This window comes from Myotis daubentonii, chromosome 15 (assembly GCF_963259705.1).
Source record: "Myotis daubentonii chromosome 15, mMyoDau2.1, whole genome shotgun sequence".
Taxonomy (NCBI): domain Eukaryota; kingdom Metazoa; phylum Chordata; class Mammalia; order Chiroptera; family Vespertilionidae; genus Myotis; species Myotis daubentonii.
In genome coordinates, this window is record NC_081854.1 from 18,285,536 (window position 1) to 18,312,048 (window position 26,513).

The following is a 26,513-nucleotide window of genomic DNA, read 5'->3' on the forward strand; positions in this document are numbered from 1 at the left end:
GCACAGCCTCACCTCCTGGGGCCTCCTCTTACACCCTCACCTTCCTGTGGGCCTCTCTCAACTTGCCACCAGCCAGCCCTCCCTCAGCTCCAGACCTGTGAGCCCCACCCCAGGGACACTCCCACCCTGTTGAGAAACTACTCCTGTTCCCTCCCGTGGCCCAGCCCTTGGGCATCACAGGCACCACACCCTATCTTCACTGCTTCCCAACATTCCGCATCAGATCCCCCTCCCTGCCCACAGCCCAGCCCAGCTCAGGCCTTGTACTCCCCCACCCGGAGCACCTCCCTCTCCTTCAGCCTCCCTTATGCACCCAGGAGCTATTCTGACATTCCAATCTGGCCCCGCCCCTTTCACTCAACACCTTCAAGGTACAGGGTAAGCATAAATGAGTCCTTCAGAGACCCTCCCACCTCTGTTGCAGCACTCACCACCCCTCCATGCTTACTAGGTGCCAGGCACCATGCTAGGCCCTGGGGACAGAGCTGGGCATAAGACAAGTCCTGACTACATCTTGCCCAGGCGTCCACACTGATTCAAGTCTGAATCCCCAAGTATCTGACAAAGGCCCTTGTCCAGAAACACAAGTCAGAAAATGTTAGTGAGTCAGCAGGCACATCTGGCTGTGCACACGGAGCCAGCTACCTCCACGTCCGATCTGACAAACGCTTCCTGAGGCCCCTGCTTCTGTGTCTCCTGCTGCCCAGATGCCCACCCTGCCTCCTCTGTGCACCCAACTCCTACGCAGCTTCTAAAGCCCAGTCTAATGCCACCTCCTCTGTGAAGCCCTCCTCGGGCCTTCCACAGCTGAGCCAGTCCCTCCTTTCTGTGTGAGAATGACTGTGTCCATGCCTGTCTCCTCCATTGAACTGGGGTCCCCTCCCCTCAAAAGTAAGGAAACCAGGAGGCCACGTGTGACTCATTCCTGTACCTCCAGAACCTGTGTAAAGCCTGACACACAGCAGCTTCAGAAAACATTTGTGGAATGAATGAATCCATCAAGAGAATGAGTATCAGGAAGAGAACACTGGCTTATGGGCCTTGGGGAGAAGAGGTAAGTGTGAGAAGAAGCTCGAAGTCCCTAGGTCAGGGCTGGGGAACGTCTGGCCCTAGGGACACACAAGGCCTGCGAAATCATTTGGTCTGGTCCTGTCAGGCATTAGGGGAGAGTTAATTAAATGTTTGACCAAGTATAGCAGGCTAATTTTTAAATTGATCCTTTGTATGGCCCTTAAATGATGTTATAAATATCCAAATGGCCCTGGGCAGAAAAAAGGTTCCCCGCCCCTGCCCTAGGATCATGGCTCTGCTCTCTTGACACCCCCTCCCAGACCTTTGCCCCTGCTCCCCACCAAGGACCCTATCTCTTCAGGCCCCGGGAAGGCCCTGGAACGGGCAACACTCCCACAAGCGCGAAGGTCTGACTTCTGCCAGCCAGCCTGCCTCAGGGCTCTCAGTGAGGCTGTTACGAAGTGTCTGGTTTCCTGTCTGCAGGCCATCTGTCCCTCCCCAGCAGGATCACTGGCCCTTATCCAGAGGGACTCGAAGTCCACTTTTAGATCAGAAGTTCCCTAGGGACTGAGGGAATGGCCCGTTGACACTGCTTTAGGGGGCCTCTGACATCCTGTGGAACCTGTGGTAATGCTTTTAACCTCAGCATCCATAGCACTAGCCAGCTCAGCTCACAGAGGCACTGAGGGACCCCCAAGACGTGGATGCCAGTGGGCCAGGGACTTGGCTGCTGCAAAGAGCATGGCTGCGGCATGCCCAGCCTCTAAGCCCAGCTGCTCCGGACAGCTTCCTGCTCACCAGATCCTGTGTGCCACCCCTCCCTGACCTCCTAGAGGCCACTGTGCCCGGCGGGTGGCAGGGCTGCAGGGGAGAGGGCATGGCCTCGAAGACTAACACTCAGCTCCAGCAGGGACTTGCTGTGGGGCCTGTTGCCTTACCTTCAAAAGAAGGAAAATAAGACAAACCTTATGGAGTAGCTGAGAGGTTTAAAGAGTGACACCTGGAAAGGGCCTAGCACAGTGCCCGTGCAGAACAGTGCTCAGTGAATATTCCTGACCCACAAGGCCTGGCTCTGGTCTGGCAAATGCAGCAGCAGCACCAGTGAGCTGCAGGACAATGAGGGGACGAGAGGACTGGAGATTCAGAGCACAGGCTCTGGGGCCTCAGAGCCTCACTTCCATCCTGACTACGCCACTTACTTGCTGTGAGACCCTGGGCAAGTCGCTTCACCTTTCTGAGCCTCGGTTTCCACATCTTCAAGATGGACATTAAATAAGTGAACATGTGTGTCAATACACTTGGCAAGTGTGACAAAATGGCCACTCCTGACCGTGACTGACGGGGCCTTCCGTGGGCCAGACACTGTGCGGTGCCCTGCCTGCGTGGCCGCGTGGAATGCTCATGGCGCTCTCCTGTGAGCCAGGCCTTCCTCTCCGCTGTGCAACGCACAGCAGGCTGGCAGAGCCCGGGCTGGGCCGGCCGTGAGGGCAGAGTCGGTGCCTCCCCCGCCCTGGCAGCGATTAGGATGGTAACACCGTGGCCCAGTCCGGGGTTGTTGGGTGCATGAGTCACGGCCCCATGGCGCTGTGCGCTTTGCCAGCTGAGGCATCCCTCCTCCTGACCAGGACTGGGCTGGGCACCGTTCAGGAAAGGCCCCTTCGTTTACTGCCGCCCCGCAAGGGCCACTCACCAAAATGGTCGTGACCACCAGCGTCTTGTTGGCCAGCGTCTGCGACAGGTTGATGTCCAGGGTGGTGGCGTTCATGGCCAGGGTCCGGTTAGAGTACCACACCCCGATCTGGGGAGGAGAGGGGTATGGTCCTCTAACTGGTGGGGTCCCACCCCGCCCTCCCTCCTTTCCACCTCCACCCCACCCCACCCAGTCAGAGCTCTGGCTTCACCCTGGGCCTGCTCACCTCACGGTGGCCCTGCCGGGACTTCTCCAGGATACGCAGGGTGTAGTTGGTCCTCTGCCCTTTGCTGTTGAATTCGACCCGCCCGGTCAGCCCGTCATACTCTACCTAGCAGGGTGGGAGGTGGCCAGAGGGAGGGGTGGCAGGAGCCCAGAGAGATGGGTAGGAGAGGCCCAGAGGGAAAGAGACAGAGGTGGAGGGGACAAGAGAGAGGGAGAGGGACCAGGAAGGACCACAATTAAACAAGCAAGACCACACACCAGCAAACGCGGGTGATGGAACAAAGACACAGGACGCAGCAGTACCGGCGGGCAGAGGAAAGCCAGGAAAGAAGGGACAGAGGGAAGAGCAAGGAAGAGGCGCAGAGGGAGCAAGAGGCGTTGGGTGGGGTTGGAGGTCGGGGAGAGGGCAAAGGGCCGAAAGGTGGACACAGTGAGTCCCCCACAGGAGGCAGGCTGATTGCCCTCAGCCCTCCCACTCCCAGCTCACCATGCGCAGGTAGTTCATGAGGCTAGTCCCGTGGGGCCAAATGTTGGCCGACGTACAGGCCAGTGGCTTCACACCGATCTCCTGGCTGCGGTTCAGCTCCCGGACGGCACTCACCACCACATGCACGGCATCAAACATCAGGGCTGCCGACAGCTGAGTGGGGGCAGAGGTGGGGCAGGACAGGGAAGAGGCAGCTTAGCCAGGGGAGTCCCCGAGCCCCCTGGTGCTACCCCCAGCCCTCAGACAACTCTCTGGTGTCTTTCTCAGGGAATGCTTGCGACAGGGAAAGGTGTGCATGCTGCCAGGTCTCTATGGCAGCATCTCTTCCTGAATGCGTGTGACCATGTGTCTGTTCACGGGAGGGCATGTCTGAGTGTGCCTGGACAGCCAGTTGTGTCACCCCCAAAGGGGGTGTTCATGGGCCTGAGGTGAGGGTACGCCTGGGAATCTGCATGTCTGTACGGCTGATGCAGGCTGTAGACAATGGCCACAGCCCCTCTCTCAGTCTGCCTAGGGATGTTTATGTGGGTGCGGCTGGGCAAATGCTCCTATTTGTTTATACACAGGGAGGGCGGGGTGTCTAGGAGGCAGGAGCACATAATGGCTATGAGCCCGGGCCTGGGAGACAGGCAGGTCTGAGCTGAAGGCCCAGTTCTACTATTCCCTGTAGTGGGCCAAGTCCCCACTACCCTCTGAACCTCAGTTTCCTCCCCTGTATAGTGGGGATAATTGCCATCTCTGCCTCTGAGTACTAGGGTGGGGATCAAGCAAGATAATGCAGCAAAGAACTCCAAACAGCGCCTGGCACACGGTGCGGGCTCCATACAAGCTGCCACTGAGCTGTGATTGATGGCACAGGGCGTCTGTGAGTGTGTCTGCGAGAGTACGTCTTAGCTGGGTGGATGTGCAGGTGTGAATCTCGTGCTATGCAGGTAGGCGCAGGGGTGCGAATGAATGTGCCTCTGTCTGTGTCCATGTGTGCACATCCGACTGCATGGCTGGTATCCGTGAGTTTCTGTGCACGTAGGACTGTCTCAGTATCTTGGTGTATGACTAGATGTCTGTGAGCAAACACACATAAATATGCATCTTTTGTATGTTTGCATTTATTCAGCATATATTATCAGAAACCTACTCTGAGCCAGGCTGTCTTAGTGCTGGTATATAATGGTGAACAGAGAGAAAGCCCTGCCCTCAAGGAACTTAAAATCATGTATGTGTATTGATATCTAAGCAAAATATAGAGCAAGCCACATGGTAATTAGATAAGCAAAGACAGGTGCTATGGAGGAAAATACAGCAGGGAAGGGGCTATATCGTGAGGAGTTTCCCATATTTTCAATGGGACCAAGGACGGTCTCACAACTAAGGAGACATTTGAGCAATGACTTGGTGATGAGGAAGCGATGCACAGGCCCTGAGGTGCGCATGTGCTGGGGCGGCAGAGGCACCTGGAGACCAGGGTGGCTGCTGCGCCGTGGGAGGTGGAGAGGAGGACAGGTCAGACTTATCTCAGAGTGAGGCTGCATGGCAGGTATTCGGGAAGCGAGTGGGAGCACCAGAGGCTCTGAGCACCAACTGGCAGAGATCTGAAGGGGCCGAGTATCTGTGTGCAGAGTGTCTGTGTGCGGGGGCCAGGGGCCGTGCTCACCGCAGGGCCCGGGTAGGTGCTGGCTTCGCAGTTCTCTCTCCAGGACATGTTGAGGCTGCGCACAAACTCGGGGTAGAAGGGGTGCGAGGTGTTGAACATGGAGAAGCCCAGGATGTTGGAGGAGTCCTCCACGATCCCGTCCAGGTGCAGGATGGGGAAGTCCTGGGACGAGAAGAAGGGTGAGCCCGGGGCCAGGCACCACTGGTGCAGATATCACGGGAGGCAATGGGGTCACAGGGGCTGCTGGGGTACGCACCATGGTGGTGAGGATGTACTTGTAAAACGCTGAGATCATGCCTAGCTCTGAGGCCTGGAGAACACCGGCAGGAAAAGAGGCGACCAGAGAAGCAGAAATGGGGAGAAACCGAGAGGGAAAGAGATATTTAGAGACAAGCCTGGCGAGAAGGCACCCTGTGGGCAATACAGTAAGAAACACCCAGAGACAGAGAGAGACAGGAAGAAGACACATGTGGGCAGGGGGAGACCTTGATCCCTCGCGTCCAACCCTGCTGACTGGTAGCCCAGGTGGGATGTAGGCGCCTTGAATGCCAGCGCCTCGCTTTAGGTCACTTAAAAGGCTGCCCTCTGGAGACAGGCACAGGGACACCTCAGAAACAGGGCAGGTGGGGAGGACAACCTTAACCTTAATGCCCAGGCTGCCCACACCAGGTTTGGGCTGCTGACATGTAAGGCTCAGCCTGGTCCCAGGTCAGATAAACTACCCCTGCCACCTTTACAAGCCCTTTGCAGCAAAGGCAGCCAATATGGCTCTAAGAGTTCATGTTTTGAGCCCCTTTTCTCACAGCCCCTGAGGATAACAAAGCTAGAAGACCTGGCCAGGAATGCCCAATCCTGCCCCACAATGGACATTAGAACTTTAACCGGCACCAGCTTGCATTGCCTGAGTGTCAAGAGCTGTGATCATGTGGGTTATAGCCCATTCCACGACAGGGATGGACAGGCTCGAGAGGAAAGTGACCACAGGTCCCTGGGCTCACACGGGGAGGGCCAGGTCTCCGGCCCAGGCCTGCCACCTGAGCATAATCTTTCCTACAAGCCACCCTGCCTCCAGAGCCTATGGGTGCTGTCCACACCTCGTCCTATAAGCTACAATCAGCAGTGACATATGGTTTTAATTTTTTTTAAACTGGAGAAAGCCCTAGCCAGTTTGGCTCAGTGGACAGAGCGTTGACCTGCGGACTGAAGGATCCCAGGTTCGATTCCGATCAAGGGCACATGCCCAGGTTGTGGGCTCGATTCCCAGTGGGGGGCATGCAGGAGGCAGCTGATCAATGGTTCTCTCTCATCATTGATGTTTCTATCTCTTTCTCCCTCTTCCTTCCTCTCTGAAAACAATAAAAATATATTTTAAAAAATAAAAACTGGAGAAAAATAAGTAATACAGGTTAGATTATGAGGAAAAATTAAGAGCAGGGAAGCAACGAATGATGAATGAACGTGGGTCACTGGTGGACAGCATGTGGCGGGCCAGCATCTGACACGGCCTCTCCTGGGTGGCCTTGAGGCAGACCGTTCCCCGCAGGAACCCCAGCTTCGTCATCCACAAATGATCATCACACGTGCCCACAGGGTGGGTGACGGCCAAACTAAAGAATACGTGCAAAGTGCCTCAATATACAGCAGAACACGCACTTCGTAAGGATACTAGGAAGCTCCCCGTAGTCTGGGCCAGGCAGGGTCCCATGCACTTTCCCTACCACTCACTCATTAACCCTCACTGCAACCCACCGAGGCAGCAGCTGTTCGCAGGGAGGGGAGGCAACTGTCCAGAGTCCAACGAGGGCTGCAACTGGGGAACATCTGAGCCGAGGGACAATCTTCCTGATTATCTCTGCACGCAGGAAGCAGGTCTCCATACCCCATGTGACCACCGAGGCCTATGGGCACTAGGCCATGTGCTCTGTCCCCCATGTTTCTGCCCCTGACCCCGTAGGGAAGCAGAGACAGGGGACCCACCTTACGGAGGATGAGGTGGGAGATGGAGGCATTGGCGTCGATGATAATGGTGGACACCTTGTCATCACGGATCTCCTTGAGCAGCGGCGTGGGGTCCCGGCTGTCATCCAGCATCCTCACTGACAGCGTCTCCTTGGAGATGAGGAAGCCTCGAACCAGCTCCTCCAACCGTAACAGGCCTGGGGGTGGGGTCAGTCCTGGATTAGAGCCCCTCCATGTGCCTGACATGGGGCGAACACTCCCTCCTCCTCGCCACCATGGGGGAACTGGGGAGAGGATGAGGGTGCACTCAGGAGATGGGCAGCTGTCTGTCCAGAGTGCAGCTGGCTGTCTTGGGGTACTGGACCCAGGGTCCTCCCAAATTAAAACCCCAACCTGCACTTCCTCCCGACCTCCGGAGGCCTTCCCCCTGCCACCTTCTGCCCCCACTGGTATGTGTGACAGGCATCTCCCACTTCACACGTGCAAAGCCACAGTCTGCTCTTCTTGCCAAACCAGCATGTCTCCCAAGTCGGTGAGCAACTCCAGCTTGCCAGTCTCTCAGGCCAAAAACCCTAGACAGCCGCCTGGCCTCCTCTTTCTCACACCCACACCCAATCTACCTAAGCTCTACCTTCAAAACACATTAGACCCATCGACTGCATACCCCACCATCACTGCCCTGACCCAAGCCAGTGTCATCTCTTGCCCGTTACAACAGCCAAACTTGCCCCCAGAGTCTGTTCCCTACTCTGCAGCCAGAACCATGGAAAGCAGACATGACCCTTCTTTGCTCCAAATCTTCTAACAGCTTCTCGTTCATTCAGAGCGAAGGCCAACGTCTGCGAGGCCCGCCGCCATCTGCTCACCTTCATTCTCTCCTGACTCATCTCCCGTCACGCCCTCTCCCCGGCCACACAGGTGTCCTCCGTGTCTCACACTATCCTGTGGCCTTTGCACTTGCTGTTCCCTCTGCCTGGAACACGCGTCTCCCAGATCCCCGCACAGCTCCCACCTTCCACCTTCAGATCCTCACTAAGTATCACGCCCTCGATGACTCCCACACCCACCATTCCATTTCAGACTGCCCCCTCATTCCAGCACGCCCAGTCCCTCACCTGTTTGTTCACAGGACTTTTCCCTTCTGACTAAACGTCCTCATTTGTGTTCATTGCCTAGCTCCTCCCTCTAGAATGTAAGTTTGATAAGGGCAGGGATGCCGGCCTGGCTTGCACACTGCCATATCCTTAATATCAAGCAAAACGCCTGGCACATAGCAGGTGTTCAATAAACACCCTTTGGGACAGGAATTCTTCCTGGAGGTTTCTGAGCATACCCTCTCTCTCCAGCTTCTCCAACATCTCCACCTAAATGTCTCACAGATCTCCAACCCAACTGTGCCCTTGAATGGCTCTCTCCTCCTCCTTGACAGGACCTGGTCACAATTCATGACCCTGCCCTCTCTCCTCCCTCACAACTCTTCTCAAATCTGTGGTTTGTCCATCCCACGGCCCCACCTGGGTCTTAACCAACACCATGTCCTCTGCCTCTCGCTGGTCTCCCTGCCATCTCTCATGTCACTCTCCAGTCCACTCCCTGCACTGCAGCCAAAGACTGCTTCCTGCACCACAAGTGGGGCCTGTCCCTCACCCCACCCTACGTGGGAACCTTCACCATCTTCAGGATAAGATGGACGCAAGGTCCTGCCTCGTGCTCCTATACTCCTGCTGCAGGGAATGACTTTGAGCCTCTCAAAGGGGCCACACTCCCTCGGTCACAACTTGGCCTGCCATGCCCTCAGAACATGGTCCCCCTCCCCCACCCTTCAGGCCCAGCTGCGATGTCCCTTTCTTAGGGATTCAGGTTCCAAACCTCCCAGGCTTTGTGCTTCGACAGCCCCTGCTCAACTCCTAACACAGCCCGTGTCACTCCGTATCACAGCTGCTCTCAACCACTGTGTCCTCCACTGGCTCGGAGCTCCCTGAAGGCAGGGGCCATGCTGAGCAGGGGCCTTGCATCTGGCAGGTGCTTCGTACTATCTGTGGGCTAAATGGTCCCTTCAGGAAGTGGGGTGAGGGCTCAGTGGAACCAGAGCTCTGGGTTCCTGAAGGGAAAGGTATAGTGGGGACCAAGAGATCGTTCCAACCAGGGGGCACTGATGACTATGGGAGACTAGATCACTTGGGAAGGGAGTTTGGGGAACCGAAAACGAAACGTCCAGTTTCCTCCCTCACACTCGGCCTTGGCGCAGATGAGGCTGGCCGAGGGGTAGTTGAAGGACTTGAGGATTCGGGAGACCGCCAGGCTGACATCCTCGTTACTGGGGTACAGGCTGACAGATGCAAAACGAAGGTACTGGAGGCGAGGCGTCTCCTCGGGACCCACCTTGATGTGGGGGATCTGGACAGAGAAGGAGCTTTTGCTTCTATCCTGCTCCCTCCTCCCCATCCCCACCTCCCCGGGACCGCACCCTGCCTCACCTCCTTCTCCCCACAGATATGGCTCACGGTGGACGCAGATGCAGGGCTGGAGGAAGGCCCCAGGACAGACACGACCCCCTTAGGCAGGATCTGACACACTGCGAGGGGTAGGAAGAGACCACAGAGTCAAGGACCCTTTCCCTCCTCCCCATCCCCACCGCCAGGGAACCACCCCAGCCCAGGAGTGGAACTGACACTCCTCCACCATGGGGACCCAGGGGCCCAATCCCTGCCACCCTAGGGAGGGGGCACAGACGGAGGGAGACAGGGAGAAATGGCAACAGAGAGACAGGTCAAACCAGAGAAAAACAAAGGGATGAAGAGGAAATACCAGGGGCCTCCTCGGGCTGCAGATCCAGTGCCAGGTCACTCAGCCTGCATTTTCCTCAGCCTTTCCAACCATGCTACAACCTTAGGTGCATCCAACACCCCCTCCTCCCCGAACCCGTGGCCAAGGTCCCCCCTACCCTCTGCACCCCAAACACCATGCTTCTGTGGCATTTGCTTGCTCTACTTTCTTCCACATTCTTTCCTCTTAAACTTGTGTGCATCTCAAGCCTCGAAAGAAGCTGTTGCTATGGCTGCCCAATGCCCATTCTCAAGGCAGAACCCTGACTTTTCCTCAGGGAAGCCCCGTGGTTCCCAGGATCGACTGTCACCTGACCCAGGATTACCGAACCATATCGTCCTGGCCACTGTGATTGGTTCGGAGGCTGAAACGGGCTCACACCAGGCCTTGGGGAGCCTTCCCCAGGTCTTCTGCTACAATTATTACTGGGTTTGCTAAATTGGTGATATAAGTTCTGAGCTGTTGGAAACACACTGCCACCAGTTGGGAAGAGCATTCCTGAAAATTAAGCCAACTTAGAGAAAAGCAGGACCCAGAGGTGAAGACAGAGAGATCCCTGCCACATTCAAATAAAAGCATCAAAGCTAAATGCCTTATCTTCCTCCAAACTTGCTCCTTCTATAGTTTCCACACTGGTGAGGACTCACCATTCAAATACCTGGAAATGTGACCCTTGCTTTCAATATGTCTCCCGATAGCCAATTAGACACCAAATTTTCTTTTTTTGTCCTCAAATCTTCTCATATCTATCCTCTTCTCTTCGACTCCTCCTCCCCTGCTCTACTTCAGGGCTCTCAACTCAGCCTCCTCACTGATCACCTGAATCTAGCCTCTGGATTCACTTTCACCAGCTCCCTGGTCTAAACCCACCAACAAGTCCCCACTGCCTACAGGTGAAGGCAACATCTTCAAGCCGATGCTGCAGGCCTCCTGGAGCTGGCCTGCCAGTCTGCCCAACCTCACCTCCCACTCCCAGTCACACTCTAGTCCAGATGTCGTCTCTCATGATCCCCCTAAACATGTCCTGAGTCCAGGTGGTCAGGATGGGTGTAACCCCGCACCCTGTTCCTTGGCTCTGAATACTACCCCGCCCCCCCCGTATCCTCCACCCCAGCTCCAGACTACAAGCACATGCCCAGAACACCATCTGTCTCCTCACCCTCTATCCCAGCTTCTCCCAATTTATATTCTGTGCTGCAAAAGTCAAAAAGTCCGGGAAACATTACTCCTCATTCTCCCTCTCAGTGATTTGAAATATACACGAACATAATAAACGCTCTGATAAGGCCTGCAGGAAAGAAATCTGTCTAAAACACATTTGAAGGCAGCATCTCCTAAAGGTCTATAACTCCAGCATGTTAACTGACATTCATTCAATCCACAGTGTTCAACGAATACTTATGCACCCTACTCTGTGGCATACTTTGAGCAACACCACTCTTTGCATATACTTTGTTCATCTTTCAGAGCTCAGCGTCAGTTTAGCCTTCTCCAGAATGCCTTCGGTAGCCCTGCCCCTTAGGCCCCTGCCTTATTGCCTGGGCCCCTCATTACTCAGCCCTGGAAGCTAAGTGTCCTTGGTCAACTATGAAGCTTATTTTTCTTTTAAATACATTTTTTATTGATTTTTAGAGGGAGAGAGGAAGGGAAAGAAAAACATCAATTGAGGGAGAAACATTGATTTGGATGCCTCCTGCACACACCCCTACTGGAGATTGAGCCCGCAATCTTGACATGTGCCCTGACTGGGAATCAAACCAGAGACCTTTTGGTGCACTGGAGGACGCTCAACCACTGATCAACACCGGCCAGGGCAAAGCTTATTTTTCAAATGAGGCCCTCAGGGCAGGACTGGGCCTGATGCCCTCTCCATCCCCATCCCCAGCAGCACCATCTCTGGGAGACAGGCAGAGCTGACATGAAGGAAGGGGCGAATGGAGCTAGAAGAGGACAAGGCGAGCTAAGGAGGTAGGGGGGCTGAGGGACCCACTGAGGGCTACTAACCAGCCCAGCCTCACCCCACACCCCCGAGGCCCTGCTCACTGGTGTCCGTGGTCTCGTACTGGCTGTCCCGCTGCAGCTCAAAGATGTCCACTTCCACTCGGGCCTTGGCTGGGACCTCGATGATCCCGTTGATCTGCTCCCGGGCCAGGGCCAGGGCCAGACGCTCACCACGGCCACACACCGTCTGATCATCCAGGATTGCAGCTGAGAGGACACAGGGGTTGGGGACCAGACTTCGAGATCCTGGGGTGGGAGTGGGGATGGGAACTGGGGTCTGGACTCCTGGGTCTGAGGCTGAAGAGAACCGAGTCCAGGGAAGAAGTAGCTGGGGACTGCCGCTCCTCAATGCTGAGGAAAGCTGAGAGCGGAGGCCCGGATCCCTGGGTCCTGAGGAAACGGCCTGCCTGGGTTCCCAAAGAGGAGCCCAGGGTCCGACGGGAGGGTCTCTGAGGAGGCAGGGGCAGGGCTGCAGGGCCTCACCCATGCGCAGTGATGAGAGCACCTGGCAGCTGGGGCTGGCAAAGGCGACAATCAGCAGCAGCAGCAGCTCAGCCGGCATCTTCCTCCCCTCCTCATGGGGACGCAGCTGCCGCGGCCCCCACTCGCCACCTGCAGGGATCACCATGGGGAGACTGAGCCCCTTTGGAGGACTGCTGGACAGGGTGACCACGGACCTGGGACATTGTGAGTGAGCTCTGAAGGGCCCTGCCCTCATTAGAAGCTGACAAGACAGTGCTGAGGGCATTGCTAGGAAGGCAGCTCAGGCTGCAGGAGCACTACCAGGGAGGCGCTCACAGCACTCAGGCACTGAGTGGGAGAGCCACTGCTGGGGAATATTCACAGCTACCAAAATGGGAGGGAAGCATGATATGGGTCTCAGGTGAGGGCGAATACCAGGGACCATCCCCACCCCAAGAGGAGACCAAGAAGTGCCACCCCCCCACCCATTCCGCCCTTGGGCCCTTGTCTCTGGGCAGGCAGCTGTTACTAGGCAACAGAAACCGGCTGGAGAGGATGCAGTGGTTGCTAAGCAACCCCTCCCAGGCCTCACTTGCCACCTTCCTGACGTCCCTGGTTCCCACAATTCCACAGGGAGAGAGGCCTGGACATCCGGGGTCTGGAGGGTAGAGTATCCGGGAGTTAGGAAACTTGGAGAGAGGGGAAAAGATGGAGAGAGGCACACATGGAGACACATAGATAGACCTAAATCAGCTAAGGGGCTAAAAGAGTAAAGACAAAAGGGGGAGGGGGAGAAGAGAGAGACAGAGAAAAAAAGGCGAAGAGGGAGGAAATATGAAAAGACTCAGGAATCCAGAAAGGGAAATATAGGCAGAAATACAAGTGACCAGAAAGATGATAAGAAGACAGGGAAATGGGGCTAGAAATGGAGAGGACAGAGGAGGAGAGTTACAAGGAGATAAGGAGAGAACTAGGAGAGAGAAGGAGGGAAGGGACTGGAAGGTAGGGAGACACGGAGATGGAGAGAGAAGGGGTAGGACAGGCAGAAGAGAGAGAAGTCAAGATACAAGAGAGACAGAATAGAACAGGAAGACAGAGAATGGAGACACAAATCCACTCAAGATGCCACCAAAGAGCCAAAGGGAAAGCAAGGCAGGGAGTGCACTGTCTGCCCAGCTCTGGGCAGCTAAAGATTGGGGGAGACCGTGCATCTTTGCTTCCCACAATTGCTCCCCACCTCTAGCAAGTTAGAGATTCCTGTGTGTGCCCCAGCCTTCTGCAAGATGACCACTGGGCACGGGTGACTTGAGCCAGATGTGCGACTTCCCTTGGACAAGGGCCATGCCCCGTGGGTTTCTCTGGGAGAGGGTTACTGTGAGACCCAGAGTGCTGGGAGGTGAGCCTTGGGGTCGCCCTGTACTCCGCCCAATCTCCAAGGAAGGAGCGCTTGCTTGCGCTGGTAAAAAGGCAGAACGAAACCTGCCTAGGGAGGGCAGAGACACAATGAACACTTCAGACTGTCCCTTCTGGCCAGGAAAACCTAGGTCAGGGCAGCAAGAGGCCCCATCAGTCCCCGCTCTGCCCCAGACTCCCATGTGACCTTCAGCAAGTCTGTCTGTCTGTCTGTCTCTCTGTGGGGGCTTCTGGGAAGATAGGCTGGGGGTATAAAAGGGCATATTGGACAGGCTGAGGGTTGCAGACTGCAATTTGGATCTAAGGTGAAGGCCTGTCAAGAGTGGAGCAGCAAGGAAGACTGGGAGACCCAGAAGGAGAGGTCAGAGGGGAGGAAGTGGAGGCTGGGACTGGGAGAGAGGCAGAAATGAGGCTGTCATCCTGCGACACCAGGGGCTTTGGGGCAAATCAGGGAGCAGAGACTAGAAGATGAAAGACTGAGGAAGATACAGGGGCCAAAAGGGCAGGGGCCCAAGGGTGCCAGACACAGGTGGGAGCAGAAAGACAGAGATAGAGCGCTGGGCCAGGGATGGGGGGCCACAAGATGGACACAGGTGCATAAGAAGTCACAGACAGAAAGACAGAGAGACCTAAAGTAACCGGGACTAAATAAGAGAGAAGGACACACAGACATCACCTAGGAGACACCAAAGGAGACAGACCAGAGAGAGGGTGTGAGAGAGGAAGAGAAGGCAAGCCTAATTCCCAGGCTCAGGGGCTTAGGTGAAATACAGCAGCAAACTGAGCAGAAGGGACTGAATTAGGGGGGTCCTGCCAGGGGAGGGAGACAGACAAGTGGGCATGTGAGATACTGGTATCAAGGGTGAGAAGGCAAATGGGGTGAGAGAGGGGGCCAAAGAAATGACAACAGGTACAAGAAGTGTGGGGAGGAAAGAAATTGCTAACCTCTGAAAAGAAAGAGGGCTCCTTGGAAAGAGAGGAAAGAAGTGTGTCAGAGCCACACAGCAGATCTATAGGAGAAGGGGTGTGCAAGACTGAGAGAGACAGACAGAGACAGACTCAAACCAGTGGAGAGAGGGAGTGAGAGTCAGGGAGGAAAACTGAGGTGGGAGACTGAGAGACCTGGAGGGGCACAGGCAGGGACAGGCAAAGCACCCACAGGAGGGGAGCCAGTCCGCATAGAGGTGCACCCGCTCAGAGTGCCTGCTGGCACGTTGGGGGACCTGGAGCATTGAGGGGGCGGGTGAGGGGAGAAGTGGGAAGAGGATTGGGGGGATTGTGGGCAAGGCCATCAAGGAAAAGAAAAGACAAAGTCACAAAGTGGACCACGGAGAGGGGCAGTGGCTAAGGAGTGAGCAATGAAGGGGATACACCCAGAGTGAATCTGGGGAGGAAAGCAGAAAAGTGAGAGAAGGCAGCTGGCCTCCAAGCCCAGGGTTAAAGAGGGAGGAGGCCAGGTGGGCAGAGGCCCAGGCAGAGCACAGAGTAGACAGAGTGAAGTGGCAGGAGGGCTAGATTTGGCATGGCAGCCTCCAGAAGAGACAAGAGACAGGGGAGTTTGGAGAGGGAGAAAGAGAGAGAGAGGGAGAGGGAGAGAGAGAGAGAGATCAACGGAGACACATCAAGAAATAGTTAGGATACCGGCAAAGAAGAGAGAAGTTGGACAGAGTCAGAAGCCCCACAGCCACGTGAAATGGAGATTCAAAAACAGACAGACTTTTCCAGGAGATAGAGACCAGATGGCATGGGGATGGGTCCATGGCAGGCAGAGAGGATGAGGCTCAGAGGAAAGAAGAGGGAGACGGAGGAAACAGTGGGTGCGAGCAGAGCCGGTCACCGGTCACCGTGGAGCCAGGCTGGAGAGAGCAGGGGCGGAGACGTGCCAGGAGTCCGGAGGAGTGAGGCCACAGGCAGCCCCTCAGGACCCCAGACGCTGAGGGGCAAGGGTGAGCTGTGTACCCAGAAGAAGGGGTGAGAAAGGGCCAAGGGGAATGGAGGTTGGGACATGGCAGGCCCCTGGTGGGGGAGGGTATTTGCCGGTCCCAGGAGCAGAGAAATGTGCCCCCCCTTCCCCCCACTTCACCAAGCGGCAGTAAGTACAGCCTTCAGGACTCAGGCCGGCCCCAGCCCAACCCCTGCCCTGCGGACACTTACGGATCCTGGTGGGACGGAGGGCAGGGCTCCCTCGAGGCCCGAGAAATGACAGCGGGGAGATGCTCTGGCACTGGGCGGTGGTGTGGCTGGGGCAGGGAGGGGGGGAGAGGGCAGTCCACGGGGCCCCCTCCCCCACCTCCGGTGGTGGCCCCAACTAATCCAAAACGGGCTCCTCAGGAGCAGGGAGGAAGGACAGGTGAAAGAGGAGAGGGTGGGCGAGGAGGGGAGGAAGGAGAAAGGAGAAAATGGAGGAAAGAAGGGGAGAGAGGAGAGGGCGAAGGAGCAAATGGAGGGGAAGGAGAGAGGAGAGGAGGAGAGGAAGGTGAAAATGGGAAGGAGGGGGCACAGGCAAAAGCCGGGGGAGGGGGAAGCCGGCCCAGGAAAGGGCCCCTGCCCCCTCCCCTAGCCGGGCAGGCCTGGGGGGGCCACTGGGGGCGAGGACTGGGTGGAGACAAGGAAGCCAGCCATCAGAAGTGAGGGAGGGAAGGGCTTAATGGGGGGGAGGGGGCACCCCTTCCCCCCTCCCCCCAGCCTTGGCCCAGCCCCGGATGAGACTAGGGTCTGGAGTCCTCAAGCCCTTAGCCCCCGAGGGAAAAGCATGCTGGGGGTGGGGAGAGGCTGAGGAGTGGAGTGGCTGGGGAGGATGTGATGCTGGGAGACTCAGAGAGCCAAGAAGGGAACAGGCAAGGTGGAGAGATGGGAGGGAGGGAGAGGACAGGGAGGGGAGGAAGGAGAGGAGCAGGTGGAAGAGGAAGGCAGAGGAGGGTGGGGGTGTCCCAGGGGGTGCCCAGCGCAGGGCCTGGGTGAGAGGGCCTGGCCACCGACTCCTGGTCTCCTGTGAGGATCAGCCTCCGGCTCTTGGTCCCCAGCTGGGCCTGCCTCTCTGCTGCTGGCCGTCACCGCTGCCCACTGCCGCCTCCACCACTGCCACCTCTCCTTCTCCCCTCCGAGGCTGAGGCCGCTGCCGGCCCGCCTGCCCGCCGGCTGCCTGCCTGCCACCCGCGCTGAGTCCTGGAGCCAGGGGGGGCGGAGAGATGAGGGAGGCAGGGAGGAGGGCGGGCTGGAGAAAGGGAGGGAGGCAGGCAGAAAGAGAGGAGGGAGGGGAGTCAGAGGAGGGGGAGCCGGTATTGGTTGGGGTTGGGGGCCCCCTTGAGGAGAATGCTGATGAGGAGAAGGCCCTGCATTGGATGGAGGGCCCACCCCCAGGCCACCCCCTCCACCACACCATGCCACCGCCCTGCCCAGGCAGCCCTTGGGCACTGGAGCCGATGAGAGGTGGGGAGACCTAATGAGAAGGCCATGCTGTGCTGCTGGGGGAGAGAGCTGACAGGGATGAAGAAATAGGAAAAGAAACAGAAAAAGTGCCATCAAGACCCACGGAGTTGGGCCAGGGTTCACAAACCCCACAAGGACAAGGACAGGGAAAAGCCCAGAGAAACGAGAAAAAGGCCCAAGGAGACAAGGAAGCAAACCACAGTGACAAGCAAAGGACTTCAGAGGCAGGGCGGCTGTGGACCCAGAGAGCCCCTGTGAAGATGGAGAAAGGTCTATGGGAACAGAAAGCCCTCCTCAGGGATGGGGAGTGGTCCATGGTGATGAGAGAAAGCAATGGACAAGAGATGCCCACGGAAATGGGAACAAGAAAGCACATCACAGAGAAGGGAGGCGGGCCAAGGAGAGTGAGAGAAGGTCACAGGAATGGGCAGGAGGCCCACAGACACCAGGGAACCTATAAAGATAAGGATGCAGACACAAGAGGCCCACTGAGGCAGGAGCAGCCAGCCCATAGAGGAAAGGGAGAAGCCCCCCAAAACAGAAATAGCCCCCACAGAGGTGAAGGGTGGTGAGTATGGGAATTCTCCATAATGCATAGAGAAATCCTTGGGACCCATGGAGATGAGTGGGTGGGGAGTAGAGGCCCTAAATTCTCTAGTCACCTGAAGAGAGGCAGTGGGAAAGGGCAGGGAGGTGGAGGGCAAAGCCAACTGAAATGGGAGACTTCCTCCCCCTCAGGAGGGAGCTGAGCAGGGCAGGGAGCTGGAAGAGAGAAGCAGCAATACAGATCTTGGAGTCGGGGTGGGTGGTGCACGCCTGGGGGGGCGGGGGGGGGTGAAACTTTGGGGAAAGAAACATGACAGTTGGTGCTGAAGGCTGAGTCCATGACTCACCACCAGCCCCAACTGCTCGTGATGGGGAGGAGACACTGACACACTCACATGCAGCACCCCAGCACACGTGACTGCATGCCTCGAGCACACATGTGGCACGTGGCAACTCACAGTGGCTTGGCATGGGAAGCCCTCCGCAGCTGGCATGTGGGGCATCCCCAACATACATCTGACACATACATCTGACCCTGAAGGACCACCAACTTTGCACATACCTCCCTTGCTTATGCAGGGACTCCAGCTTAGAATGCTTGTCCTCTCTAAATTGAACCTGCCCCAGAAGTCTTAATCCTGTGCCACCATCTCTGGGAAGACTGACCTAGGCCTCAGTTTACTCCTGTATCATCTGAAGAGAAGGGACTAGCCAATCCGGATAAGTTGGGAGGTCCAAGCAGGTCAGAGCAAGAAAGGGGTCTGACAAGCCAAGCTGGCTGGCATTTTCTTCTTTTTTTTTTTCAATTAAATATTTTTATTGAATTTTAGAGAAGAAGGGAGGTGAGAGCAAAGCATCCATTGGCTAGCTCCTGCATGCCCCCTACCAGGGATCAAGCCCCCAACCCTGGGCATGTGCCCTGACTGGGAATTGAACTGGCAATCTTTCGGTGCACAGGATGACCAACCCACTGAGCCACACCGGCTAGCTGGCATTTTTAAGTGGGAAGAGGAGGCCTCAGCAGGAGTGCGAACCTGCCCAGGAGGACAGAACTTGTCAAGGGCTGAACCTAGCTGCCAGGCTCTCTAGCTCCGGCCCCAGGTGATTTCACCCTGAGGGAAAACCCAGATTACCAGTTTTAGAGCTCACTGATTCCCACCAACTTCTTTCCTCTACTTCTTGCACTTAATCCATTCAACATGCCACTGGGTCCCACCTGCCAGGCAGTAGAGCCTGGGGATCATGAGTGCAAAAACCTTGGAGTTAACTCCTGGGTTGGAATCCTGGCTCCGTCTCTTCCTAATTATAGACAAGTTACTTAACTTCTCTGGGCTTCAGTTTTGTGTGTGTGTGTGTGTGTGTGTTTTATTTTTGTATTTGTTTTTTGTAAAGTGAAAATAATAGCTCCTCCCTCTAGGGTTGTTGAGAGGATTAAACCGCATAATACATGGAAAGCACCGGGCACAATACTGAACGCTTAGTACACTCAGGACATGTTCCAAGCTATTATTACTTGAGGTCCTAATAATAAAAATAACTCTTACGTAGCTTTTTCTCTATGCCTCACAACAATCATATGGGACAGGGGCCATTATCCCCATTTCACAGATAGGAAAACTGAGGTCCAAGGGAGATGACTTGCCCAAAGCAACAGCTAGGAAGTGGCAGGGCCAAGATTCCACTCCAGTCCAATCCAACCCAGCCAGCCTGTTTTAATGACATGGGCCTGGTGTTAAGGAATTTAATCTAGCAGTGGTTCTCAGCCTTCTGGTCCTTTAAATACAGTTCCTCATGTTGTGACCCAACCATAAAATTATTTTCGTTGCTCCTTCATCACTGTAATGTTGCTACTGTTATGAATCGTCATGTCAATATCTGATATACAGGATGGTCTTAGGCGACCCCTGTGAAAGGGTCGTTCGACCGCCAAAGGGGTCGCGACCCACAGGTTGAGAACCGCTGACTAGTGGGGACATTAGGACGCCTGGGTAGAAACCAATTGCATGACATAGCAAAGTTATAACGGGACCGGGACCGGGACCGGGACCGGGACCGTCACTCCCAGGTCTGACTGTGTGCGAAGCCCCCTGGTAGCTTTTTAGCCTCAGGAAGGTAAAGGACCAATTCCTCTGAGACTCGTTACTCATCAGAGAAATGGGGGCGCGGGGTGTGATCCAAGCCAGTCTCTGGCAGCTGCCCTGTCCTTGGGTTCAGGGAGTCGCTCTAGAAACATTTGTTACAGCTCTGGTTGGGGCAACTCACTCGCAAACTCGGGGACCCGTAGGTCATCTACCTCCCTCCCCACTCACACCCTCCGTTTCTTCACATCAACTGCCTCTCTCTGCGTTTCCTTTTTTCTTCAGGTTTTCCTCATTCCCTCAGATTCCCTCTCTTCTTGATTTTCCTCTGACATTTCCCCTCCCCCCTCCCTCAGAGTCCCTCCGTTTTTCTCCTCTTCCTTTATTCCTCTCTTCCATACAAAGTGAATCTGGAGCCTTAATTTCCAATTTTCTTCCCTCCCTGTGATTGGTTCCTTCTCCTCTTTGAGCTGACTCGTGCTTCTTCACTCTCTCCCTTCGCTCCTCGGAGTTCCTGCTCCTCAACTCCCCCGCCCTACCCCTCGGGGAATCGTGTGCCTCAATTTCCCGACTTTCCCTCTCTACCCCCACGCGACTACCCGCCTTGTCCCCAAGATGGCGCCCGCAGCCTCACTCCGCCGCCTGACGTCATCACGCTGCCCCTCCTTCTGAGCCGTCCAGTGGAGTCGACTTGGAGATGGAGGAGGAGCAGCCTCCAGGCGTAAGGGGGCGGGCACTATCAACCCGGACCAGCCGGAGAGGAAAGGTCGCTAGGGGATTGGTTGGGCGCTGAAGGGATCCAGACGCTCCATACTATTGGTCCAAGGCTCGGAGACGTAAGTGCCTATTGGCCAAACGGCAGGGGCTAGACGGGCGATGATTGGGTGCGTTTGGACGTCGCACGGCGGCCGAGGAGGAAGGTGGGAGGAGCGTTGCTGAGGGCGTTTGGGGGCGAGAGCGAGGCTGCGGAGCAGGCGAGAGGTGACGGCGGGAGCTAGAGAGAGCGCAGCGGTGGGGTGGCCGCGCAAGGGGAGCGGTGGCCCGGGCCCGGGCCCGAGGCGTGCGAGACGGCGGAGGCGGGTGAGTGCCGGCGGGCGGGCGGGCGCGCGAAGGGCCGGCCCAGCCGCTCACCCTCCCTGCGGCCTGCGCTCAGCACCCCGCCTGCGCGCTGTGGGCCGGAGGTGGGGCGCGCGCCGGCGGTGAGTGCGGAGCGGCGCCAACCGCCGGCGGGGCCTGTGGGCAGCCGGGCGGGGGCCGGGCTGGGGCGGTGGATGGGAAGGGGTCTAGAGTCGAGTCACGGGGCTGAGTGAGGAGGGTCCGGGCTCGGGTGGAGGCCTGGGAGGGCCCTCTGTGTCTTCAGGAGGGACTCCAGGGCGTATCGGAGCGAGGGGCTTGGCGTGGGGCAGTCCAAAGCCGAAAAGGGGTGGGCGGTCAGAAGTCACTTGGGTGCCCGGGGAGGTTTAGGACATGAGAAAAAGAGATAATTAACTTAATGTAAAGAGAAGATTTAGTTACACTTGGAAAAATTAGGCCAGTGAGAAGGGTCTTGACCTGAAAAGATATAGGAAACGGACATCCCCAGAGGGCAGATTTAGAGCTGAGGGGGAATCCCAGGTGTGAAGAATGGGGTTATATTAATGTGAAGGGGAGTTAAACCAAAGTGAAGGAGGGTTGGATACCCTTGGAATGGGTTGAGAGGGGTCTCTGTGCAAAAAAGGGTTGTTATTTGAGAAGGATGTCTGGGTGCCCCTAGAAGGAGGGAGGTAGTCCTTTGGAAAAGTATAGGGAATTAGGTCAAGGTGAAGAGTGGAAATTGGAGGAGTTTAGGGTGTTGAGAGAGATCTGTTCTGGGGTCGTGGAGGGTGTCTGGGTATCACTGGAATGAGAATGACCTGTTAAGTTGATAAGAAGTTGGGGGTCTGGGTATCCCCAGAGTATTTAATACTGGCTGGTGAGAGAATCCGGATGTGAGGAAGGGGGATCTGGCTCTTCTCTGTCATTGTTAAAGTGGGGGTCAAGGGGAGTTCTGTATAAGAAGAAAGGTTCTGTGTATCCCTAAAGGGGACTTGGGCAGTGGAAGGGCCTATGTGTGAAAGGAGGTCAAGCTATTAGATATCCCTGAATTGGGTTAGTGTGTGTGTGGGATCTTTCTGCAAATAAGGGGAATTCAGTTGATATGAAGAGGGGGCCTTAGCATCCCTGGAATGAGTTATGGTGGGAGGGGGTCTTTTTGCAAAGAATAGGTAAGGTTAATAATGTGAAAGGGGGTCTGGGAACCCCTGAATGGGTTAGGGTGGTTGTAAATGAAGACAAGGGGTCTAAATCAATGTGAAAAGGGGATTTGGGTATCCCAGAGGGAAATTAGAATTGCAGATGAGGTCTCAGTGCAAAGAAAAGGTGATTGATGTGAAGAGTGTCTGGGTACCCTGGAGATACAAGTTAGGGTGGTGGGAAGGGTCTAGTTATGAAAAATGGGTTAGGTATTTGTGAAGATGGGTCTGGGTATTTTGGATAAGGGGTCAGGGTTGGGGGAGAGGGCCTTTATTTAAAGAGGACCTGGGTATTGTGGGGAAGTGGTTAAGTAGGAAAATCTAAGTATGGGGTTGGATTAGGCCAATGTGAAAAAAGTTGGTTGGAGAAAGGGATAGTTTGATGTGAAGATCGTGGCCACCAGAGGGAGAGAGTGTGGATAGTAAGGGTTGTGTGTAAAGGAGAGGAGTTGCACAATGCGAGGGTGCTTAAAGGTGTGGGGCATGAGGAAGTTTGAGTGATCTAGGTGTAAAAAGAGGTTCAGAGTCTCGGGGAGTGAGCAGAGGAAGAGCAAGACTGGAAAAAGTAGGTGGTTAAACCCTTTGTGGACTCCCCTGGGAGTGGAAATGGATAGTGAGTTGGTAGGGAGAGGAGTCAGTGGAAGGAGGTCTGAGTGGAGAGGACAAGGGTCCCTGTGTGATGGGTGGGGCCTTGGGCCAGCTTTGAGGCATTGGAGAATGAGGGATTGGACAGGTTACAGGGATTGGGTGGGTGGAGTTTGATTCTAGTTGATTCAGTAGATTCACCAGGAATGGACTGCTGGGAAGATTTTTGTGCTTGGTGCTCTTGTGTGTTGGGAGAGGAAAGATTGTTAGGAAGAGAGGTGGGAGTGGAAAATGGAAGCAAGAAGTTAGAAGAAAATATAGATCTAGGTGGGGGGATGATAAAGGGAAAGAATCACTCCTGAGAAGGACTGAAGAAGCAGTGGCTTAGTTGTGATTTGTCCCCAAATCTCCCCTTTCCCAGCCCAGGGCCTTGCTGCCGCCATGACTGAAGAGTCAGAGGAGACGGTCCTGTACATTGAGCATCGCTTTGTCTGCTCTGAGTGCAACCAGCTCTATGGATCCCTGGAGGAGGTGCTCATGCACCAGAATTCCCATGTGCCCCAGCAGCACTTTGAGCTGGTGGGTGTGGCTGACCCTGGAGTCACTGTGGCCACAGAGGCAGCTTCTGGCACAGGCCTCTATCAGACTGTGGTGCAGGAGAGCCAGTACCAGTGCCTGGAATGTGGTCAACTGCTGATGTCCCCTAGCCAGCTCCTGGAGCACCAGGAGTTGCACCTAAAAATGATGGCGCCTCAGGAGGTAGTGCCAATTGAATCGCCACCCAAGGTGCCCCCCCTGAGCTCCAGTACCATCCACTATGAGTGTGTTGATTGCAAGGCTCTCTTCGCCAGCCAGGATCTCTGGCTGAACCACCGGCAGACGCACCTCCGGGGCACTCCCACCAAGCCTCCAGCCCCAGTTGTCCTAGGATCCCCCATGGGCCAGGCCCGTGTGGCCGTGGAACACTCATACCGCAAAGCAGAAGAGGGTGGGGAAGGGGCAGCTATCCCTTCTGCTGCTGCCACCACTACTGAGGTGGTGACTGAGGTGGAACTGCTCCTCTACAAGTGCTCTGAGTGCTCCCAGCTCTTCCAGTCGCCAGCTGACTTTCTGGAGCACCAAGCCACCCACTTCCCTGTTCCTGCCCCAGAGTCTGAGGAGCCTGCCTTGCAGCAGGAGACCCTGGCCCCATCACCTGCAGAGGTGCCTGTGACTCAGCCTGATTCCCTGCCATCCTCTGACCACAGTTACGAACTGCGCAACGGTGAAGCCATTGGGCGTGATCGGCGGGGGCGCAAGGCCCGGAGGAACAACAGTGGAGAGCCAGGTGGGACAGCCACCCAGGAGCTCTTTTGCTCAGCCTGTGATCAGCTCTTTCTTTCACCTCACCAGCTACAGCAGCACCTGCGGAGTCACCGGGAAGGTGTCTTTAAGTGCCCCCTGTGCAGTCGTGTCTTTCCCAGCCCTTCCAGTCTAGACCAGCACCTTGGAGATCACAGTAGCGAGTCTCACTTCCTGTGTGTGGACTGTGGCCTGGCCTTTGGCACAGAGGCACTCCTTCTGGCCCACCGGCGAGCTCACACCCCAAATCCTCTGCATTCATGTCCATGTGGAAAGAACTTTGTCAACCTCACCAAGTTCCTTTATCATCGGCGTACCCATGGGGTGGGAGGTGTTCCTCTACCCACAACACCAGTCCTGCCAGAGGAGCCTGTCATTGGTTTCCCTGAGCCAGCTTCAGCAGAGACTGGAGAGCCAGAGGCTCCGGAGCCCCCAGTGTCTGAGGAGAGCTCAGCAGAACCCGCTGCCCCAGGTACCTACCGCTGCCTCCTGTGCAGCCGTGAATTTGGCAAGGCATTACAGCTCACCCGGCACCAACGTTTTGTGCACAGGCTAGAACGGCGCCACAAGTGTGGCATTTGTGGCAAGATGTTCAAGAAGAAGTCTCATGTGCGCAACCACCTGCGCACACACACGGGCGAACGGCCCTTCCCCTGCCCAGACTGCTCTAAACCTTTCAACTCGCCTGCCAACCTGGCCCGCCACCGGCTCACGCACACAGGGGAGCGGCCCTACCGGTGTGGGGACTGTGGCAAAGCTTTCACCCAAAGCTCTACACTGAGGCAGCACCGCCTGGTGCATGCCCAACACTTCCCCTACCGCTGCCAAGAGTGCGGAGTGCGTTTTCACCGCCCCTACCGCTTGCTCATGCACCGCTACCACCACACTGGCGAGTACCCCTACAAGTGTCGCGAGTGCCCCCGCTCCTTCCTGCTGCGCCGGCTGCTGGAGGTGCACCAGCTTGTGGCCCATGCTGGGCGCCAGCCCCACCGCTGCTCATCCTGTGGGGCCGCCTTCCCTTCCTCACTGCGGCTCCGTGAGCATCGCTGTGCAGCTGCTGCTGCCCAGGGCCCACGGCGCTTTGAGTGTGGCACCTGTGGCAAGAAAGTGGGCTCAGCTGCTCGGCTACAAGCACATGAGGCGGCCCACGCAGCTGCTGGGCCTGGAGAGGTCCTGGCTAAGGAGCCCCCAGTCCCCAGGGCCCCACGGGCAACTCGCACACCAGTTGCCCCCCCAACGACCCTTGCAGGCACTGCTGCTGCAGCCCCTGTGGCCCCTGCCCGACGCCGGGGCTTAGAGTGCAGCGAATGCAAAAAGCTGTTTAGCACAGAGACATCACTGCAGGTGCACCGGCGCATACACACAGGAGAGCGGCCATACCCATGTCCAGACTGTGGCAAGGCCTTCCGTCAGAGTACCCATCTGAAGGACCACCGGCGCCTGCACACAGGTGAGCGGCCCTTTGCCTGTGAAGTGTGTGGCAAGGCCTTTGCCATCTCCATGCGCCTGGCAGAACATCGCCGCATTCACACTGGTGAAAGGCCCTATTCCTGCCCCGACTGTGGCAAGAGCTACCGTTCCTTCTCCAACCTATGGAAACACCGCAAGACCCACCAGCAGCAGCATCAGGCAGCTGTGCGGCAGCAGCTAGCAGAGGCAGAGGCTGCTGTTGGCCTGGCAGTGATGGAGACTGCAGTGGAGGCGCTGCCTTTGGTGGAAGCCATTGAGATCTACCCTCTGGCTGAGGCCGAGGGAGTCCAGATCAGTGGCTGACCCTGCCAGCTTCCCTCTTCAGAAGCACCATGCCCTGTTGCTGAAGAACCCGCTCCAACATCCCCTTAAATTTCTGTACAGAACCCCTTCACCCTTCCCAACTGCTATGTAAATTCTGTAACTGGATTTATTCTCTGATGAGGAGTGTTCTGGGGTCCCTAATATGCATAAAAGTGCCCCTCACCCTTCCACTTGTTAGCACTGGTGGCCCCAAAGTGAAATAGTCAATAAAAACTGATTTGGACATTTATGTGCTTTTGGCTGTGCGGGGTGGAATTTGGGAACCATGAGCCCAGATACTTTTCATGGCTGTGTTCCCAGCATCTAGAATGGCCTGGCTAGTAGTAGGAGCTCAGTAAATATTTGCTAAATTGAAGAGGACCTGAATTCCAAGGTTATGGTATGGCATCTGGGGAGTAGGACTTCACTCTGGTTCTAGATGGAGGCAGCATGGTGCTCTTGACACTAGAGGTCCCCACAGTTCCGTAGAAAAGCCTGAAGCTGTTTTTACTGATGGTAGGAATATTTGGGGAAATCAGATTCTCACCACTGCTGTTTCCCACTTCCTGGCCTGATGTGAGTTGGCTTCCCCGGGGCCATCTATTTTCTCACTGGATCCCTATGGGCATATGCAAGTCTGGAAAAGGCATGATATTCCCGGCAGTAGGGGAGGGTGGCTCCTAGGACCAGACCCAGCTGTGGACTTGAAGATTCTAAGGGTTGGCTGGGGGAGGAAGCTTCAGAAGAAGTGACTTGATACCCACCT

The 26,513-nt window shown here is 56.1% G+C and overlaps 2 protein-coding genes across 5 annotated transcripts in view; one reads left to right on the plus strand and one right to left on the minus strand.

Moving 5' to 3' along the window:
• GRIK5 (glutamate ionotropic receptor kainate type subunit 5) overlaps positions 1–16,901 on the minus strand; it is a 55,632-nt gene extending 38,731 nt beyond the window's left edge. The window contains exons 1-11 of one of the 3 annotated variants that reach the window (XM_059666383.1): positions 15,880–16,901; positions 12,334–12,462; positions 11,893–12,057; positions 9,501–9,598; positions 9,255–9,420; positions 7,042–7,220; positions 5,321–5,374; positions 5,065–5,226; positions 3,414–3,566; positions 2,928–3,032; positions 2,702–2,809 (exon numbers count right to left, since the gene is read on the minus strand). In XM_059666383.1, the coding sequence (XP_059522366.1) occupies positions 2,702–2,809; positions 2,928–3,032; positions 3,414–3,566; positions 5,065–5,226; positions 5,321–5,374; positions 7,042–7,220; positions 9,255–9,420; positions 9,501–9,598; positions 11,893–12,057; positions 12,334–12,412 (1,269 nt within the window). In that variant the 5' untranslated portion in view covers positions 12,413–12,462; positions 15,880–16,901. The remainder of the gene's footprint in view (positions 1–2,701; positions 2,810–2,927; positions 3,033–3,413; positions 3,567–5,064; positions 5,227–5,320; positions 5,375–7,041; positions 7,221–9,254; positions 9,421–9,500; positions 9,599–11,892; positions 12,058–12,333; positions 12,463–15,879) is intronic. The other 2 variants (XM_059666385.1, XM_059666386.1) reach the window with 2 other exon arrangements.
• Positions 16,902–20,690: 3,789 nt separating this feature from the next.
• ZNF574 (zinc finger protein 574) lies at positions 20,691–25,991 on the plus strand. 2 transcript variants are annotated; one of them, XM_059666387.1, is made up of 2 exons: positions 20,691–20,858; positions 23,055–25,991. In XM_059666387.1, the coding sequence occupies exon 2, from the start codon at positions 23,075–23,077 to the stop codon at positions 25,745–25,747; it is 2,673 nt and encodes an 890-aa protein (XP_059522370.1). In that variant the 5' UTR covers positions 20,691–20,858; positions 23,055–23,074; the 3' UTR covers positions 25,748–25,991. The 2 variants fall into 2 exon arrangements, with proteins under 2 accessions (XP_059522370.1, XP_059522371.1); XM_059666388.1 differs by lacking the exon at positions 20,691–20,858 and adding an exon at positions 20,956–20,977.
• Positions 25,992–26,513: the final 522 nt, after the last annotated feature.

Excerpts from the sequence above, each read along its gene's own strand:
- ZNF574 (XM_059666387.1), top strand. The coding sequence starts at position 23,075 with ATGACTGAAGAGTCAGAGGAGACGGTCCTGTACATTGAGCATCGCTTT.